Below are 18,845 nucleotides of genomic sequence, written 5' to 3' on the forward strand. Positions count from 1 at the left end.
ATAGTAAATCTGTCATTAACCATAGAATAAACTAGGCATTGGATACTTGCAAATATGACTAACCTGTTTGGGCCATGGATGTTGTTTTCCATCACATTTTTTATTCTTTCCTTTGCTGACAGGACAATCTCTTCGTAGATCTGTACTGAGCTGATGTATTTGATTTTCAGATTATCTACAGCCTGCAGATACAAGTATTTTGATTGTTTACCTTGAAAGCTGTAATAGGCAAAAGCTAGCAAAATCTCCAGAGAATGATTTATGAAATATTCAGTACTTATAAATACTAACACGTTTAGGGTAACTGTTTTGTGATTCATTATCAAATCTCATGGATTTTGAGCTCTTAATAATTTATTAATCCTTGGTTGCTATTAAAATACAGAACATATCCAAAAATTTGCAAAATCAGGTGAAGCATCATTATATATATATATAAAATATCCAAAGGTATCTACACTCACACCGCAAAATAGTCACCAATCAGGGTGCCAAATTAAGAGATAATATATGTGTGTGTGTAAACTGCATCAATTACATAGAATGCGTACATATAAATGAAACAATCTGCATCTTAATTGTATTATAGTGTTGGACTTGTTGCATTGCTAGTAACACTGGTTAAAGAGCAAACTTTAGACCAATTTGATAATATACAGCAGTGTTTCTCAACTGCAGTTCCCAGGTTTTCATTATAGCTGAACTAGAGCACATGTCCCCCCCCCCCCCCCAATAATTGAATCACTTCATAATGAGTAAGTTTATACATTCATTCATAGCCATATCTCCATAGTATAAGGAATGAGCTAAATTATTCTGATACAATTTACAATACAATCAAAACTTAGTCTTTAAAGACTACTTTTCTTTGGGACAAACAGCACATCCTCTTTATTACACAGCAAATCACAGCAGCCAAGTCTCCACATACCAATGACGTACTGCAAATTCTCCCTCTTTAACCTCAGCAATGTTAAAATACATTTAAATGAAGATAATTTGATGTGAAGTTGCACAAAGGCAAAAAAATAAAAAACCCACTTCTGTCCAGCCCTGCTCAAGTGAATGAATATGAAAGATAACTTTCCAAAAATTTTAAACAAAATAAACAGTTTTTGACCAACTTTTTTTTCTTCTTTTGCTTATGAACATAAAAGTACCAATTAGGCCTGTTTATTGCTAAAACTAACCAGCTGAATATTTTAATGTGTTCAAAAAATGTAATTAACCAAGCAATATATATATACACACACACACAAGTTATCAAAGCATACAAAACCATAGGAGATAAAAAAATAACATTGACATAGTTTAAATTATTAATTAAAATTTCACTTTCTAGATTAAAAAAAAAATAATAATAATAATTTGCAAAACACAGTTATATTGCACCTAATTAATCACAGTTTATTAATCACAGTATTTTCCATACATAGAAGAACAGGTATCTCTAGCTGACTACCAAAATCTGATTATTTTTTTATCAATTTTGTTTTACATAAATGTACCATATTGTTCTTTTTCTTCTATAAAACTGAGCAACAACATGACTTTACAAAGGTTATACAACATTGGTCTTAGTTTCTTTCATTATGGTTAATTGATTTTGAAATGAATAGAATGGATTTGTAACAAATTACCTGGAAGAGAAAATTCTCAATCCTTGGCATCTGCTGGACACTGATAACCATGCTTTCCACTACACTGTCAAAGCCAGAGACAATCTCTTCAACTGATGGATTAAATCTGACATCTGATTCTTTTAAGAATGGCTTCTGTGGGAGGAAAACACTAAGATTTTAAAATACTGTAGATGTTTATTTTAGCTGCATAACAGCGACAATTTAACCAGGCAATGAGTTCACAATAGTATTATGTTTGTCTGTATCACAATTCTTAAAGGGGCATTGCACACTAGATTTTTCTTTGAATAAATATTTTGTAGAGGATCCATTTACATAGGCTGTCTGGGAGTGTTTTTGTAAAAAATTAAAGTTTTGCTTATTTTTAAATAACATTGTGTAAATAACATTGTGTTGATTGCTAACCAAGCCCCAAAGTTTTATATGTATACTGATGTCTACAGACTCCTGTTTGTGTAATGAGTTTTTACATATGCACAAAAGCTCTTCTTGCTTTCCCACTCTAACCTCATCGACAGTGCTAAACTGGGAGCTTCTGGGAGTTTTTAAAAGGGTTTATACTGGATTTTTAGATCAGTATCTGTACATATTATTTTTTTATAGTAGTGTCCATTACATGCATTTATATGAAAATTGGTGTACACTGTCCCTTTAACATTAACTACAATTCTTGCTTTTCCTATTACCTAAAAATAAAGTCCTATTGATTTGTCTGATTTTTATTCTCATTTATAACAGAAATATAAAGGTTTTCTTACAGATTGTACAGTTTATGATTGATGCAAAGGCCATTCAACTTTAAGATAACACATATTTTACTTATGGAAACTTTGAATTCAAATGAAAAGAGAATATAGTTTATCATAAAACACATGCCTAAAGCTCACCTGAAGAAAACTGCAGAACCAATACTAAATAAAAATTGTAAGACATAACAGTTATGCAGCACAAATGTTTTGTGTTTTAAATGTAGCAGAGCCTAAATGATTATTGAAAATTAATAACGCGTTACGAAGTTGTATTCTAAGGTATATGTTTTGCAATAATACTGAAGGACTATTTCTGTGATTAGATTTAGTCTTGCAAACACATTTCAGGTTTACATTAAAGTAGATGAATAAAGCAAAAGAAATAAAGAAACTGACATGAAAATGAATAACCGAGCAAGATTCAACATTTTTCATTCACATATGAGATGTGGAAATATAGCTCAACAACACACCGCCAGCAGCCAAGCAACTAAATGACAACAACAGGGCCATCTTGCATGGATACTGGAGAGGAAGCCACAATGCTGAGGGAGATGTCCACTAAGACTGGTGGGTAGAGACATAAACCGCATTAACTGTACAAGTTCTTAGAATACAGAACAAAAATCAGTTATGATTAAGGGTCCAAACAATCAAATAAGAAGAAAGGCTAAAATGTTAAGTTCATAAGGAGTACAGAGACCATCCATGGTCAAGCTAACCTTAGGGACCAAAGGACACAGCTAAGTGGATGCTTACAGGTATAGATCAACAACTTGAAGCTTAGCTACTAAATCATAACATATACAGGGAGTGCAGAATTATTAGGCAAATTAGTATTTTGACCACATCATCCTCTTTATGCATGTTGTCTTACTCCAAGCCTACTACCAATTAAGCATATTAGGTGATGTGCATCTCTGTAATGAGAAGGGGTGTGGTCTAATGACATCAACACCCTATATCAGGTGTGCATAATTATTAGGCAACTTCCTTTCCTTTGGCAAAATGGGTCAAAAGAATGACTTGACAGGCTCAGAAAAGTCAAAAATAGTGAGATATCTTGCAGAGGGATGCAGCACTCTTAAAATTGCAAAGCTTCTGAAGCGTGATCATCGAACAATCAAGCGTTTCATTCAAAATAGTCAACAGGGTCGCAAGAAGCGTGTGGAAAAACCAAGGCGCAAAATAACTGCCCATGAACTGAGAAAAGTCAAGCGTGCAGCTGCCAAGATGCCACTTGCCACCAGTTTGGCCATATTTCAGAGCTGCAACATCACTGGAGTGCCCAAAAGCACAAGGTGTGCAATACTCAGAGACATGGCCAAGGTAAGAAAGGCTGAAAGACGACCACCACTGAACAAGACACACAAGCTGAAACGTCAAGACTGGGCCAAGAAATATCTCAAGACTGATTTTTCTAAGGTTTTATGGACTGATGAAATGAGAGTGAGTCTTGATGGGCCTGATGGATGGGCCCGTGGCTGGATTGGTAAAGGGCAGAGAGCTCCAGTCCGACTCAGACGCCAGCAAGGTGGAGGTGGAGTACTGGTTTGGGCTGGTATCATCAAAGATGAGCTTGTGGGGCCTTTTCGGGTTGAGGATGGAGTCAAGCTCAACTCCAAGTCCTACTGCCAGTTTCTGGAAGACACCTTCGTCAAGCAGTGGTACAGGAAGAAGTCTGCATCCTTCAAGAAAAACATGATTTTCATGCAGGACAATGCTCCATCACACGCGTCCAAGTACTCCACAGCGTGGCTGGCAAGAAAGGGTATAAAAGAATAAAATCTAATGACATGGCCTCCTTGTTCACCTGATCTGAACCCCATTGAGAACCTGTGGTCCATCATCAAATGTGAGATTTACAAGGAGGGAAAACAGTATACCTCTCTGAACAGTGTCTGGGAGGCTGTGGTTGCTGCTGCACGCAATGTTGATGGTGAACAGATCAAAACACTGACAGAATCCATGGATGTCAGGCTTTTGAGTGTCCTTGCAAAGAAAGGTGGCTATATTGGTCACTGATTTGTTTTTGTTTTGTTTTTGAATGTCAGAAATGTATATTTGTGAATGTTGAGATGTTATATTGGTTTCACTGGTAAAAATAAATAATTGAAATGGGTATATATTTGTTTTTTGTTAAGTTGCCTAATAATTATGCACAGTAATAGTCACCTGCACACACAGATATCCCCTTAAAATAGCTAAAACTAAAAACAAACTAAAAACTACTTCAAAAAATATTCAGCTTTGATATTAATGAGTTTTTTGGGTTCATTGAGAACATGGTTGTTGTTCAATAATAAAATGAATCCTCAAAAATACAACTTGCCTAATAATTCTGCACTCCCTGTAAAAGTATATAAACGAAGACCAAGTATAACAAATATTAGCACAAGGGCAGCAGATCTGACTTAACCAACATAAACCAAGTGGCAAAGCAATTAACTAAAAGGAAGTGACATGTGATGCATTAATTGCCAAACAGCATAGAGAGGCACTAACTATAATTTGGACTGTGAGGGCAAGTCGCTGAGCATTGTGGTGGGGAAGGACAGCCTCTTTTAATAATAAATTAAAAAGAAAAGACAAATTGACCATGACAGGTGAGGCCCTGACTGTAGATTCAAGAGAAGGATGAAATGCAAAGTGCTAACTGTGATTTGAAAGTCCAAAGACTTGACAAAGGGAGGAAGCTCCCAAAATCTCGCTGCTACTTTGTTTGTTGTGCTCCAATAAAGACCATTTAAAACCCACTTATTGCTGCCATATTCTTTGGACTTTCACTACATTTGGTAGGGTTTGGTGGTACCCCTATGTGGCATACAAGTGGTTCAGGTGCTGATTGATACTTTTTGAGTTTCACTAACTGTGATTTGAGTTATGAGATAAACACCTCTGCATGAAGGATGGGATATGGCATTGTGGGACCACTATCTAAGTAAAAAACTAACTAGGGTGATGTGACAAGATAAACTAAGCCCGACAAAACCTCTAAACTACCTGCAGGCTTTACAGTGAGAGAAAGGAGCAAGCGAGAAACATATGAAACAAAACTGAAAACCCCTCCTAATATACAATACAAATGGGAAAGTGAAATGCAATAAAGGACAGATTACCACTGAATGAGACCGAGACACAAAGTAGATGAAATACAGAGTACATTAATGTGGGGAACACAAGACATATCTCCATATAAGTGTCACTAACCCAAACAAAAACATCCCTTTAATATATACTGTACAGGTCAACAAACATACAAAAACAAACAATGTAAGATGACAACAACAGTACTAGAGTTTTAAACACTGAGCTATCAAGGTGTCCCACAGTAAGAAGACGCCCCATGAGCAATTGCATAAACATAACCTAACAATAAAAATAGCCCCAACAGACAAATGCAAAACAAATGCAATATATTGTTTGAATCATGATAATAAGTTAAGGTGCTCGTTACATTTCTGGACTGATTGCTTTAGATGCATAATAGGAAGTAATATAGGTGTGTGTACAGTGTGGACTTTACCATGAGAGATGAACTGTAGAAATGTAGCAGTAGTTTAATGAATATCTATAGCATTATACCCATCTGAGGCTTTCTTCAATTTCTTTACTGCCAAACACACACACACACACATATATATATATATATATATATATATACATATATATATATATATATATATATATATATATATATATATATATATATAAATAAATAAACACACATACATACACTTACACACTTCACTACTTACTTCACTAAAATAAGGCATTCATATTTTATTGGAATAATGCCTTTAATTTTTACATTATTAAAATGCCTTAAGCATGTCTGAAAAAATAAGATTTGCCTGTGTTCCATAAAATTGCAATCAATCTTTATTATCAACATAAAAATTGTGTATGTCATAAGGCAGGAGAAAATAATCAATACATCATCCAGGGCAGAACATCTTTTTAAGCTAAAGAATTGATGACTGCTGGAAAGATTTATTTATTTTTAAGTTGGAACTTATTTGTTCCAAAGAGGAATCAAATATTTTTTTTCTAAACATAGACAGAAGATATCTGAATTTAAAATTATATTTAGACATTAGAATATAAAAAATAATTTATAGGAAAAGATTATATTGTAAAATACAGCACTGGAGTGGTATACAGAGTCCTGAGAATGTTCAGAATACCATTCACAAATATGTTTGAAAATATATAACTATATATGGAAAAATAAAAAAAGTTGTGAAATAGGTGTCTGTCATATGTATATTTTATTAATAGGAAGAAGCAGACAATATTTTAATAACTAGTAAGTTTGATATCCAAACAGTGCTATAATGAGACACCAGTAAACCTGCTGAACTTAAGTAGATGTTTTCTTCATTTTTCTGAGGATCAAGCTGTATTGAACAGGATAACAGAATTTATGCTTACCTGATAAATTACTTTCTCCAACGGTGTGTCCGGTCCACGGCGTCATCCTTACTTGTGGGGATACTCTCCTCCCCAACAGGAAATGGCAGAGAGTCCCAGCAAAGCTTGTCACATGATCCCTCCTAGGCTCCGCCCACCCCAGTCATTCGACCGACGGACAGGAGGAAATATATATAGGAGAAATCATATGATACCGTGGTGACTGTAGTTAGAGAAAATAATTCATCAGACCCGATTAAAAAAACCAGGGCGGGCCGTGGACCGGACACACCGTTGGAGAAAGTAATTTATCAGGTAAGCATAAATTCTGTTTTCTCCAACATTGGTGTGTCCGGTCCACGGCGTCATCCTTACTTGTGGGAACCAATACCAAAGCTTTAGGACACGGATGAAGGGAGGGAGCAAATCAGGTCACCTAAACGGAAGGCACCACAGCTTGCAAAACCTTTCTCCCAAAAATAGCCTCCGAAGAAGCAAAAGTATCAAATTTGTAAAATTTGGCAAAAGTGTGCAGTGAAGACCAAGTCGCTGCCTTACATATCTGGTCAACAGAAGCCTCGTTCTTGAAGGCCCATGTGGAAGCCACAGCCCTAGTGGAGTGAGCTGTGATTCGTTCAGGAGGCTGCCGTCCGGCAGTCTCATAAGCCAAACGGATAATGTTTTTAAGCCAAAAGGAAAGAGAGGTAGAAGTCGCTTTTTGACCTCTCCTTTTACCAGAATAAACAACAAACAAGGATGATGTTTGTCTGAAATCTTTAGTAGCCTCTAAATATAATTTTAGAGCACGGACAACGTCCAAATTGTGTAACAAACGCTCCTTCTTTGAAACTGGATTCGGACACAAAGAAGGTACAACTATCTCCTGGTTAATATTTTTGTTAGAAACAACTTTAGGAAGAAAACCAGGTTTAGTACGCAAAACCACCTTATCTGCATGGAACACCAGATAAGGAGGAGAACACTGCAGAGCAGATAACTCTGAAACTCTTCTAGCAGAAGAGATTGCAACCAAAAACAAAACTTTCCAAGATAGTAACTTAATATCTACGGAATGTAAGGGTTCAAACGGAACCCCTTGAAGAACTGAAAGAACTAGATTTAAACTCCAGGGAGGAGTCAAAGGTCTGTAAACAGGCTTGATCCTAACCAGAGCCTGAACAAATGCTTGAACATCTGGCATAGCTGCCAGTCGTTTGTGTAGTAAGACAGATAAAGCAGAAATCTGTCCCTTTAGAGAACTTGCAGATAATCCTTTCTCCAAACCTTCTTGTAGAAAGGATAGAATCTTAGGAATCTTTATCTTGTTCCATGGCAATCCTTTGGATTCACACCAACAGATATATTTTTTCCATATTTTATGGTAAATTTTTCTAGTTACAGGCTTTCTAGCCTGAATCAGAGTATCTATTACAGAATCTGAAAACCCACGCTTTGATAAAATCAAGCGTTCAATCTCCAAGCCGTCAGCTGGAGGGAAACCAGATTTGGATGTTCGAATGGACCTTGAACAAGAAGGTCCTGTCTCAAAGGTAGCTTCCATGGTGGAGCCGATGACATATTCACCAGGTCTGCATACCAAGTCCTGCGTGGCCACGCAGGAGCTATCAAGATCACTGAAGCCCTCTCCTGATTGATCCTGGCTACCAGCCTGGGAATGAGAGGAAACGGTGGGAATACATAAGCTAGGTTGAAGGTCCAAGGTGCTACTAGTGCATCTACTAGAGTCGCCTTGGGATCCCTGGATCTGGACCCGTAGCAAGGAACCTTGAAGTTCTGACGAGACGCCATCAGATCCATGTCTGGAATGCCCCATAATTGAGTTATTTGGGCAAAGATTTCCAGATGGAGTTCCCACTCCCCCGGATGGAATGTCTGACGACTCAGAAAATCCGCTTCCCAATTTTCCACTCCTGGGATGTGGATCGCAGACAAGTGGCAGGAGTGATCCTCCGCCCATTGAATTATTTTGGTCACTTCTTCCATCGCCAGGGAACTCCTTGTTCCCCCCTGATGATTGATATATGCAACAGTCGTCATGTTGTCTGATTGAAACCTTATGAATTTGGCCTTTGCTAGTTGAGGCCAAGCTTTGAGAGCATTGAATATCGCTCTCAGTTCCAGAATGTTTATCGGGAGAAGAGATTCTTCCCGAGACCATAGACCCTGAGCTTTCAGGGGTTCCCAGACCGCGCCCCAGCCCACCAGGCTGGCGTCGGTCGTGACAATGACCCACTCTGGTCTGCGGAAGCTCATTCCCTGTGACAGATTGTCCAGGGTCAGCCACCAACGGAGTGAATCTCTGGTCTTTTGATCTACTTGAATCGTCTGAGACAAGTCTGTATAATCCCCATTCCACTGTCTGAGCATGCACAGTTGTAATGGTCTTAGATGAATTCGTACAAAAGGAACTATGTCCATTGTTGCAACCATCAATCCTATTACTTCCATGCACTGCGCTATGGAAGGACGAAGAACAGAATGAAGTACTTGACAAGAGCTTAGAATTTTTGATTTTCTGACCTCTGTCAGAAAAATCCTCATTTCTAAGGAATCTATTATTGTTCCCAAGAAGGGAACTCTTGTTGACGGGGACAGAGAACTTTTTTTCTTTGTTCACCTTCCATCCGTGAGATCTGAGAAAGGCTAGGACGATGTCCGTATGAGCCTTTGCTTTTGACAGAGACGACGCTTGAATCAGGATGTCGTCCAAGTAAGGTACTACTGCAATGCCCCTTGGTCTTAGAACCGCTAGAAGGGACCCTAGTACCTTTGTGAAAATCCTTGGAGCAGTGGCTAATCCGAATGGAAGTGCCACAAACTGGTAATGCTTGTCCAGAAAAGCGAACCTTAGGAACTGATGATGTTCCTTGTGGATAGGAATATGTAGGTACGCATCCTTTAAATCCACGGTAGTCATAAATTGATTTTCCTGGATAGTAGGTAGGATCGTTCGAATAGTTTCCATTTTGAACGATGGTACCCTGAGAAATTTGTTTAGGATCTTGAGATCCAAAAATTGGCCTGAATGTTCCCTCTTTTTTGGGAACTATGAACAGGTTGGAATAAAAACCCATCCCTTGTTCTCTTATTGGAACTGGATGAATCACTCCCATCTTTAACAGGTCTTCTACACAATGTAAGAATGCCTGTCTTTTTATTTGGTTTGAAGATAATTGAGACCTGTGGAACCTTCCCCTTGGGGGTAGTTCCTTGAATTCCAGGAGATAACCTTGAGAAACTATTTCTAGCGCCCAAGGATCCTGAACATCTCTTGCCCAAGCCTGAGCAAAGAGAGAAAGTCTGCCCCCCACCAGATCCGGTCCCGGATCGGGGGCTATCCCTTCATGCTGTTTTGGTAGCAGTGGTAGGCTTCTTGGCCTGCTTACCCTTGTTCCAGCCTTGCATTGGTTTCCAGGCTGGTTTGGGTTGTGAAGTATTACCCTCTTGCTTAGAGGATGTAGAATTAGAGGCTGGTCCGTTTCTGCGAAAGGGACGAAAATTAGGCTTATTTTTAGCCTTAAAAGACCTATCCTGTGGGAGGGTGTGGCCCTTTCCACCAGTGATGTCTGAAATAATCTCTTTCAAATCAGGTCCAAATAATGTTTTACCCTTGAAAGGAATGTTAAGCAATTTTGTCTTGGAAGACACATCCGCTGACCAAGACTTTAGCCAAAGTGCTCTGCGCGCCACGATAGCAAACCCTGAATTTTTCGCCGCTAATCTAGCTAATTGCAAAGCGGCATCTAAAATAAAAGAGTTAGCCAATTTAAGTGCTTGAACTCTGTCCATAACCTCCTCATACGAAGATTCTTTATTGAGCGACTTTTCTAGTTCCTCGAACCAGAAACACGCTGCCGTAGTGACAGGAACAATGCATGAAATTGGTTGTAGAAGGTAACCTTGCTGAACAAAAATCTTTTTAAGCAAACCCTCTAATTTTTTATCCATAGGATCTTTGAAAGCACAACTATCTTCGATAGGAATAGTAGTGCGTTTGTTTAGAGTAGAAACCGCCCCCTCGACCCTGGGGACTGTCTGCCATAAGTCCTTTCTGGGGTCGACTATAGGAAATAATTTCTTAAATATAGGGGGGGGGACAAAAGGTATGCCGGGCCTTTCCCACTCTTTATTTACTATGTCCGCCACCCGCTTGGGTATGGGAAAAGCGTCGGGGGGCACCGGAACCTCTAGGAACTTGTCCATCTTACATAACTTCTCTGGAATGACCAAATTGTCACAATCATCCAGAGTAGATAATACCTCCTTAAGCAGTGCGCGGAGATGTTCTAATTTAAATTTAAATGTCACAACATCAGGTTCAGCTTGATGAGAAATCTTTCCTGAATCTGAAATTTCTCCCTCAGACAAAACCTCCCTCATGGCCCCTTCAGATTGGTGTGAGGGTATGACAGAACAATTATCATCAGCGTCCTCTTGCTCTTCAGTGTTTAAAACAGAGCAATCGCGCTTTCTCTGATAAGTAGGCATTTTGGATAAAAGATTTGCTATGGAGTTATCCATTACAGCCGTTAATTGTTGCATGGTAATAAGTATTGGCGCACTAGATGTACTAGGGGCCTCCTGTGTGGGCATAACTGGTGTAGACACAGTAGGGGATGATGTAGTATCATGTTTACTCCCCTCATTTGAGGAATCATCTTGGGCAATATCATTATCTGTGGCATTACTGTCCTTACTTTGTTTGGACACTATGGCACAATTATCACATAAATTTAAATGGGGAGACACATTGGCTTTCATACATATAGAACATAGCTTATTTGATGGTACAGACATGTTAAACAGGCTTAAACTTGTCAACAAAGCACAAAAAACGTTTTAAAATAAAACCGTTACTGTCACTTTAAATTTCAAACTGAAAACACTTTATTACTGAATATGTGAAAAAGTATGAAGGAATTGTTCAAAATTCACCAAAATTTCACCACAGTGTCTTAAAGCATTAAAAGTATTGCACACCAAATTTCAGAGCTTTAACCCTTAAAATAACGGAACCGGAGCCGTTTTTACATTTAACCCCTATACAGTCCCAGCTATATGCTTTGCTGAGACCCAACCAAGCCCAGAGGGGAATACGATACCAAATGATGCCTTCTATAAGCTTTTTCAGTGATTCTTAGCTCCTCACACATGCATCTGCATGCCTTGCTCTCCAAAAACAACTGCGCATTAGTGGCGCGAAAATGAGGCTCTGTCTATAACTAGAAAAGGCCCCCATCTGAAAAAGGTGTCCAACACAGTGCCTGCCGTTTTTCTAAACAATCCCCAAGATTATAATAACCATTATTAGTTAGAATCTGCATAATATGCCTAGTAAAGCAATCGTTTTAGCCCAGAAAAATGTCTACCAGTTTTTTAAGCCCTTTTTGAAGCCCTTTATTCTTTTATGTTTAACTAAGAAAATGGCTTACCGGTCCCCATGAGGGGAAATGACAGCCTTCCAGCATTACATGGTCTTGTTAGAAATATGGCTAGTCATACCTTAAGCAGAAAGGTCTGCTAACTGTTTCCCCCAACTGAAGTTACTTCATCTCAACAGTCCTGTGTGGAAACAGCAATCGATTTTAGTATCTGTCTGCTAAAATCATCTTCCTCTTACAAACAGAAATCTTCATCCTTTTCTGTTTCAGAGTAAATAGTACATACCAGCACTATTTTAAAATAACAAACACTTGATAGAAGAATAAAAACTACATTTAAACACCAAAAAAACTCTTAACCATCTCCGTGGAGATGTTGCCTGTGCAACGGCAAAGAGAATGACTGGGGTGGGCGGAGCCTAGGAGGGATCATGTGACCAGCTTTGCTGGGACTCTTTGCCATTTCCTGTTGGGGAGGAGAGTATCCCCACAAGTAAGGATGACGCCGTGGACCGGACACACCAATGTTGGAGAAATGTATGTTTTTTTTTTGTTTGTTTTTTCATCTTGGATGCTACCAACCATATTCAGAGAAACTGGACAACCGAGATTTAAAAAGACAGCAAAGTCAAAATTAAACTTTCATGATTCAGGTAAAAAAATGAAATTTTTAACAGCTTGCCAATTTGCTTTGTACTTTTGGTATCTTTTGTTGAAAAGTCAGCTCCAGAGTAAAAATACTAATGAGCTAATGACAAGAGGCATATACGTGCACCCTCCAATTACCATCTAGCCCCCAGTAGTGTTTTGCTGCTCCTGAGCAGCAAAACACTAAAATCATGGCCCGAACTTTCTATAACTGTCAATAATTTTTTTATTGCCCTAACCCTTTATTTCCAATGCTTTGGGACTCAGATCTTTCATTCACTTCTCACATCCATTTTTTTGCCATTCCAGCTTTTTACACCTTGGAAACATCTCCAAAATTAGCCACTTCTTCACACAAGACACAAATAAAATTTAAATCAACGCTCTCATCATTTCCTGCCTTGACTACTGCAACTCCATCCTTTCTAGTCTCCCTAGCAGCCATCTATCTCCTTTACAATCCATAATTAACGCCTCTGCCAGGGTGACTTTCCTTAGACATTGCTACTGATCTGCAGCGCCTCTCTGCTAATCCCTTCATTGGTTTCCTCTAGCCTCAATAATACAACACAAAATGCTGATCCTAACATTAAAGGGGGCCTATCTATCAAGCTCCGTATGGAGCTTGAAGCCCCGTGTTTCTGGCGAGCCTTCAGGATCGCCAGAAACACCAGCTATGAAGCAGCGGTCTAATGACCGCTGCTCCATAACCTGTCCGCCTGCTCTGAGGAGGCAAACAGACATCGCGGGAAATCAACCCAACCGAATTTGATCGGGTTGATTGACACCCCCTGCTAGCAGCTGATTGGCTGCGAATCTGCAGGGGGTGGAATTGCAACCAGCAGTTCACAAGAGCTGCTGGTGCAATGCTGAATGCAGAGAGTGTATTGCTCTCCGCATTCAGCGATGTCTGTTGGACATGATCCGCTGATCGGATCACATTCGACAGGGGGGTGATAAATAGGCCCCAAGGCCTTTAATAAACACTTATCCTCCATATATATGACCTTGTCTCCAGAAATTTTTCCTCCTTTTCTTGTTGTTTTGCTCTCCTCCTTTATTGTAACCGCCTCACATTCTTGTCTACAGGGCTTCTCCAGAATAGCCCCTATATTGTGGAACTCACTGGCTTGCTCTACAAGACTCTACCCTAGTTTTTAAGGTTTCAAAAAATTCTTAAAGACTCTACTGTTCAGGGATGAAAACAATGTATGAAAACATTTTCTTACCTCAGTACCTCTATCTTTTTGTCATCCCCTTGAACACCCTTAGCATGTTAGCACACAAGCCCAGCTCTCCTGTAGATCACCTTCAAGTAAAGTGATATACAGTTGGCAACCCTTGGCAGGACCCTTTACCCATTTTCTTCTTATAAAATATAACCATTGCATATTATACCTATGTTTATAGAGCTGCAGAATCTGCTGGGGCTCTAGAAATAATTATAATAAAATGATACCAAGAGAACTATGAAAATGGGATAAATGAGTAAAATAGAAAATTGTTTAAAATTGCATGCTCTCTCTGAGTCACGAACATTTAATTTTGACTTTAATGTCCCTTTAAACAAAAAACATCCTCATTTTCATTTTGGCAGAACATCTAGTTTGGCAAACCCTTCTGCCATATAGATCTCAAGATACATACAGAATCTTAAACCTACCTTACTTCACGCTCATACTAATTTTAAACAAATCATACCTAGAGAAAATAAGTTTTCATAACAGTTTTTGTTTTTTTAATTGTATGCTTTATATTTAAAGTTAAAATAATGTACAGCTCTCACAAATGACAAAATAACTTTTAAGTCTATTTTCAAGCTGGAAGTTTGCCACACTTTAATTTAGGATAACAATTTTTTTCTCCCCTTAGCACAACCATTCTAATCTCTTTTGAATGTAATTTCTTAGAAAACTATACTACAACATCTAATTTTTATTACTCAGTTCTAAAGAATTGTCACAAGGAAACTTCCAAGCTGAATGACACTTGCACATTTCTCAAAGTCCAATAAACATACTTTTTGTTATGGTAGATATTTTTATGATCAGTGGTCAGCTTTTATAAAAGTTGTTCAAACTGAACAACAACAATCTACATTGGCACATATATTCGGCCTCAGAGTATAAATAAATGAATGATTTATTTGAATACTTGCTTTTTGTTTAGCGTCTCCTGTTTTGTTATGCGGCTTAATCGCCATCTGTATTTACTGCTGTGCAAATGGGACTGATTCCTATTACAGACTTAGTGCCAGGATTTTCATAAAAATGACAGAAGTTAGTGTAGCATGTCACTGTCAACATACATATTTATGCTTTGTGTGAAAACAACTATTTGTAATTCATGCAATCAAACATGTTTTTATTGTACTCAATGACTAAGTGTTTTTATTGTTAGTTCAAACCGCTTTCATTCTCCGTCACATCTCTCATGTCAGCCGTGCACCTAGTATATAATGCATTAAAAGGAATAAATGCACAAATTATCATTAAACTGTCAGTTTAAGCAATTTTGTAGCTAAAAGCAGTAGCTGTGAGAAAAAAAGTAAATAGATATTTGCTATGAATTCAATGTGAATCGTTGTATACAATAAATATCTTGCCAAAACTTTTATTTTGTCTTGAAAGTGTTAATCATAAAGGTTTTATATAATAGTATAGAACATTTTAAAACATACCATGAATATTAATATAAGATGGGGTTTCACTGGATGCCAAAGTTTATCAGAAGGATAAATTCCTTCATATTGACTTCCCTCAGAATATTTTTCAATTGTTTTGACCAGGTCAATAACAGACGCTTCAACAATATTTCTTAGAAGATTGGACATTAGTGTTGCTAAACTGTGAAAAAAATGATCCATCTTCTTCCTTCGTAATCCCTAGGAGAAAAACAATACGTTACTGAAATATCATTTTCAGTATTTATTATGGTTTTGTAAAGCCTGGGAAACATTACAAAAATACTTTATCATTTCAGTTGTCTGTGGTTTACTAGATTTAGTAAGGTTCAAACAAATTAAATATTTTGTGTGTGTATATATATATATATATATATATATATATGTATTTAAGTGGGAATATTAAAATAGCTACTAACAGATTGTTAAAAGGAAAAGCTAAGATATATAGTAGATATATGAGATGAAACATACAGCAGATGGAATTAAAAAACAAATCTCTGTAAACTGGTTCCAAGAAACTATTAATAAAATTCTGTAGGCTGAAAATCTAAGAGATAAAATAAATCTGAAGCTCCTTCTAGAGTACTACTAGATGGGAAAAAAGACCAAAGTATTCCTTTAACTGATATCACTATTAAGTTGCTTAATTTTTGCTGTCAATACATGTATTGCACATAATTCAATAATGTGCTTAATGAACAGAGTACAGATACAGTAACTATTCAAGAATTTTGTGATCATGAAAAACCTATCTTATAACATAATTGTCAAACGTATGATATTTAAAGAGAAAAACATTATCTCTACCCTTAAAGGGACATTCTAAAGTATCAATCGCATTCTTTAAACCCTTAGGCTATGTGGTTTTTGCATTACTGCAAAAAAAAAGGACTGAAAAGATAGGTAAAGAATAAAAAGTATTGTGGCTCCTGAGTGGAACTTGGCAGGTGAGGCTATCAGGAGGGGCAGTCGCACATTCCTGCCAATCAGCAGCGGTTCCCAGCTTGGGAGCTGCCATGATTGTGGCTCCAGAGCAGGACATTAATACCTACAAGGCTGGTAAACTATGTACATACAAATGTACACATAAAAAAAAACACACACACACACATATATATATATATATATATATATATATATATATATATATATATATATATATATATATATATATATATATATATATATATATATATATATAGACACCTTGACATATAAAATATAATTTTATATATTTATTTCAATAGTTTACATTATATAATATATAATAATACTTAATTTCAATAAGTTTTCAGTGTGTTATGTTATACTTTTCTTGTAGCCCTAACATTTACTTCAGGTCTCAAGTTGTTATAACTTTTTTAGTGATTTTATGCGTTGTGCTTGAGTACAACGTATAACACTCAACTTGTAATATAAGCAATGTTTAGTAAGATCATATCACCGATTGATAGTATAGAGGGTGCTTAAGAGATGTTGGTCACGCTAAACAGTCTCTGGTAACTCAGTTTACCATGGACTTGTAAATACCAGATTGCATGCTAATCCTAGCACACCAGTGATATTGAAAGTGCACCCTGTGCTATCAGTAGCTCTCTACGTATTCTAGGCCATAATAAGCTGGGATCAGTAATGAAAAGAGTATGTGCTCTTTACAGGAACATAAAACCCCACATTTTTGTCTTACAATTCAGATCACAAATAAAAAAAAAATGATCCCAATTAACTTTTACTATCAAAAAGTATTATTATCAAATTTACTTTTTTCTTTAGGTATCCTTTGGGGGGGAAAGCACGTAGGTAGGCTCAGGATTGTGCAAGTTTCCATCGCAATATATGGCAGAAGCTTTGCAAGAATACTTGTAACAATGTTATAAATTTGCAAGAACACCAAATGGAAGCAATGCAATGTAATGTTTCAGACACAGTACACTACCCTAGGTATGCTTTTCAACAAAGAATACAATCAGAGCAAAGCAACTTTGATAACAGAAGTAAATTGGAAAGATTTTAAAAAGTGTGTTCTCTATCTTAATCATGAAAGAAAAAGGTTTGGTTTCATGTACCTTTAACACTGTTTTAACAACATTATTAACTTTAACCTTATGTGGTAAACTACATTAAAGAACTACAAATAGATACCTCAACAGAAAATACATAATATTAAAGGGACATTCCAGCCAAGATTGGAATGGACACAGATGCATTTCAGTTTTGAATATATATTTTTTTGCAATATATATGTATTAGCAAAAATGCTTCTAGTGAAACCTATAGCTGTTTTCAAGAGTGTACTTTTATGCCATGTGCACTAGCATTTTAAAGACAGCACTTGCTTAGAGAGCTTAAAGGGACATTAAACCCACATTTTTTCTTTCATGATTCAGATAGAGAATACCGTTTTAAACAACTTTGTAATTTACTTCTATTATCTAATGTGTTTCATTCTCTTGATATTATTTCCTGAAAAGCATATCTAGATAGGCTCAGTAGCTGCTGATTGGTGGATGCACATAGATGCCTCATGTGATTGGCTCACCCATGTGCATTGCTATTTCTTTAACAAAGGATATCTAAAGAATGAAGCAAATTATATAATAGAAGTAAATTGGAATGTTGTTTAAAATTGTATTTTCTACCTGAATCATGAAAGAAAATGTTTGGGTTTAATGCCCCTTTAAGGTGCTGTATCATGTGATAATCATTACATTTGCATTGTTGCAGACTTGATACAGCCCTCGCTGACCGTAATTAATATGTTGGGAAAATTAGGAATATCTAGCTATGCTTCACATGCACAGAAAAAATGTGACCACTAAAACAGTGATAACTTTTACTAGAATCAACTTTGGCAACCTGTATAATGGAAATATGTTTCTATTTGAAGACGTAATTCAACTATGTGCATTTCAATTTCGACTGGGATGCCCCTTTATCTAAATAGCCATATTGTGAGCAAAGCTTTGTGAGGATTTTTAGAGTTTGTGAGTTCTATTAACCAACTAGTGTATCTAAAGATACAATATATGAGTGCATGACAGTGGTTATATCATTAGAATTGATCAAAAATTGCAATATTTCTACATCCCCTATTCTGTGGTATGCATATTTTTTTTAACAATTTACATCAACAATTGTCCAATGGTTATTTTAATGAGAGAAAAAAACAAAAAAGTGTCATTCATTAATAATAAAAGATTAACATTGTATTTATAAAATACAGGACAGATGGAAATTATATTCACAAAGAGTTTTACAAACTATTCTCAATACAATGTGATGTCCCACTGAGAAAACAACTATA

General features: G+C 36.9%; 1 protein-coding gene across 1 annotated transcript in view; it reads right to left on the reverse strand.

Moving 5' to 3' along the window:
• LOC128664413 (dynein axonemal heavy chain 3-like) overlaps window positions 1-18,845 on the reverse strand; it is a 2,586,207-nt gene that overhangs the window by 2,169,334 nt on the left and 398,028 nt on the right. Inside the window, exons 13-15 of the mRNA XM_053719244.1 lie at window positions 15,536-15,739; window positions 1,641-1,775; window positions 64-182 (exon numbers count right to left, since the gene is read on the reverse strand). Of these exons, the coding sequence (XP_053575219.1) occupies window positions 64-182; window positions 1,641-1,775; window positions 15,536-15,739 (458 nt within the window). The remainder of the gene's footprint in view (window positions 1-63; window positions 183-1,640; window positions 1,776-15,535; window positions 15,740-18,845) is intronic.

This window comes from Bombina bombina, chromosome 6 (assembly GCF_027579735.1).
Source record: "Bombina bombina isolate aBomBom1 chromosome 6, aBomBom1.pri, whole genome shotgun sequence".
NCBI lineage: Eukaryota > Metazoa > Chordata > Amphibia > Anura > Bombinatoridae > Bombina > Bombina bombina.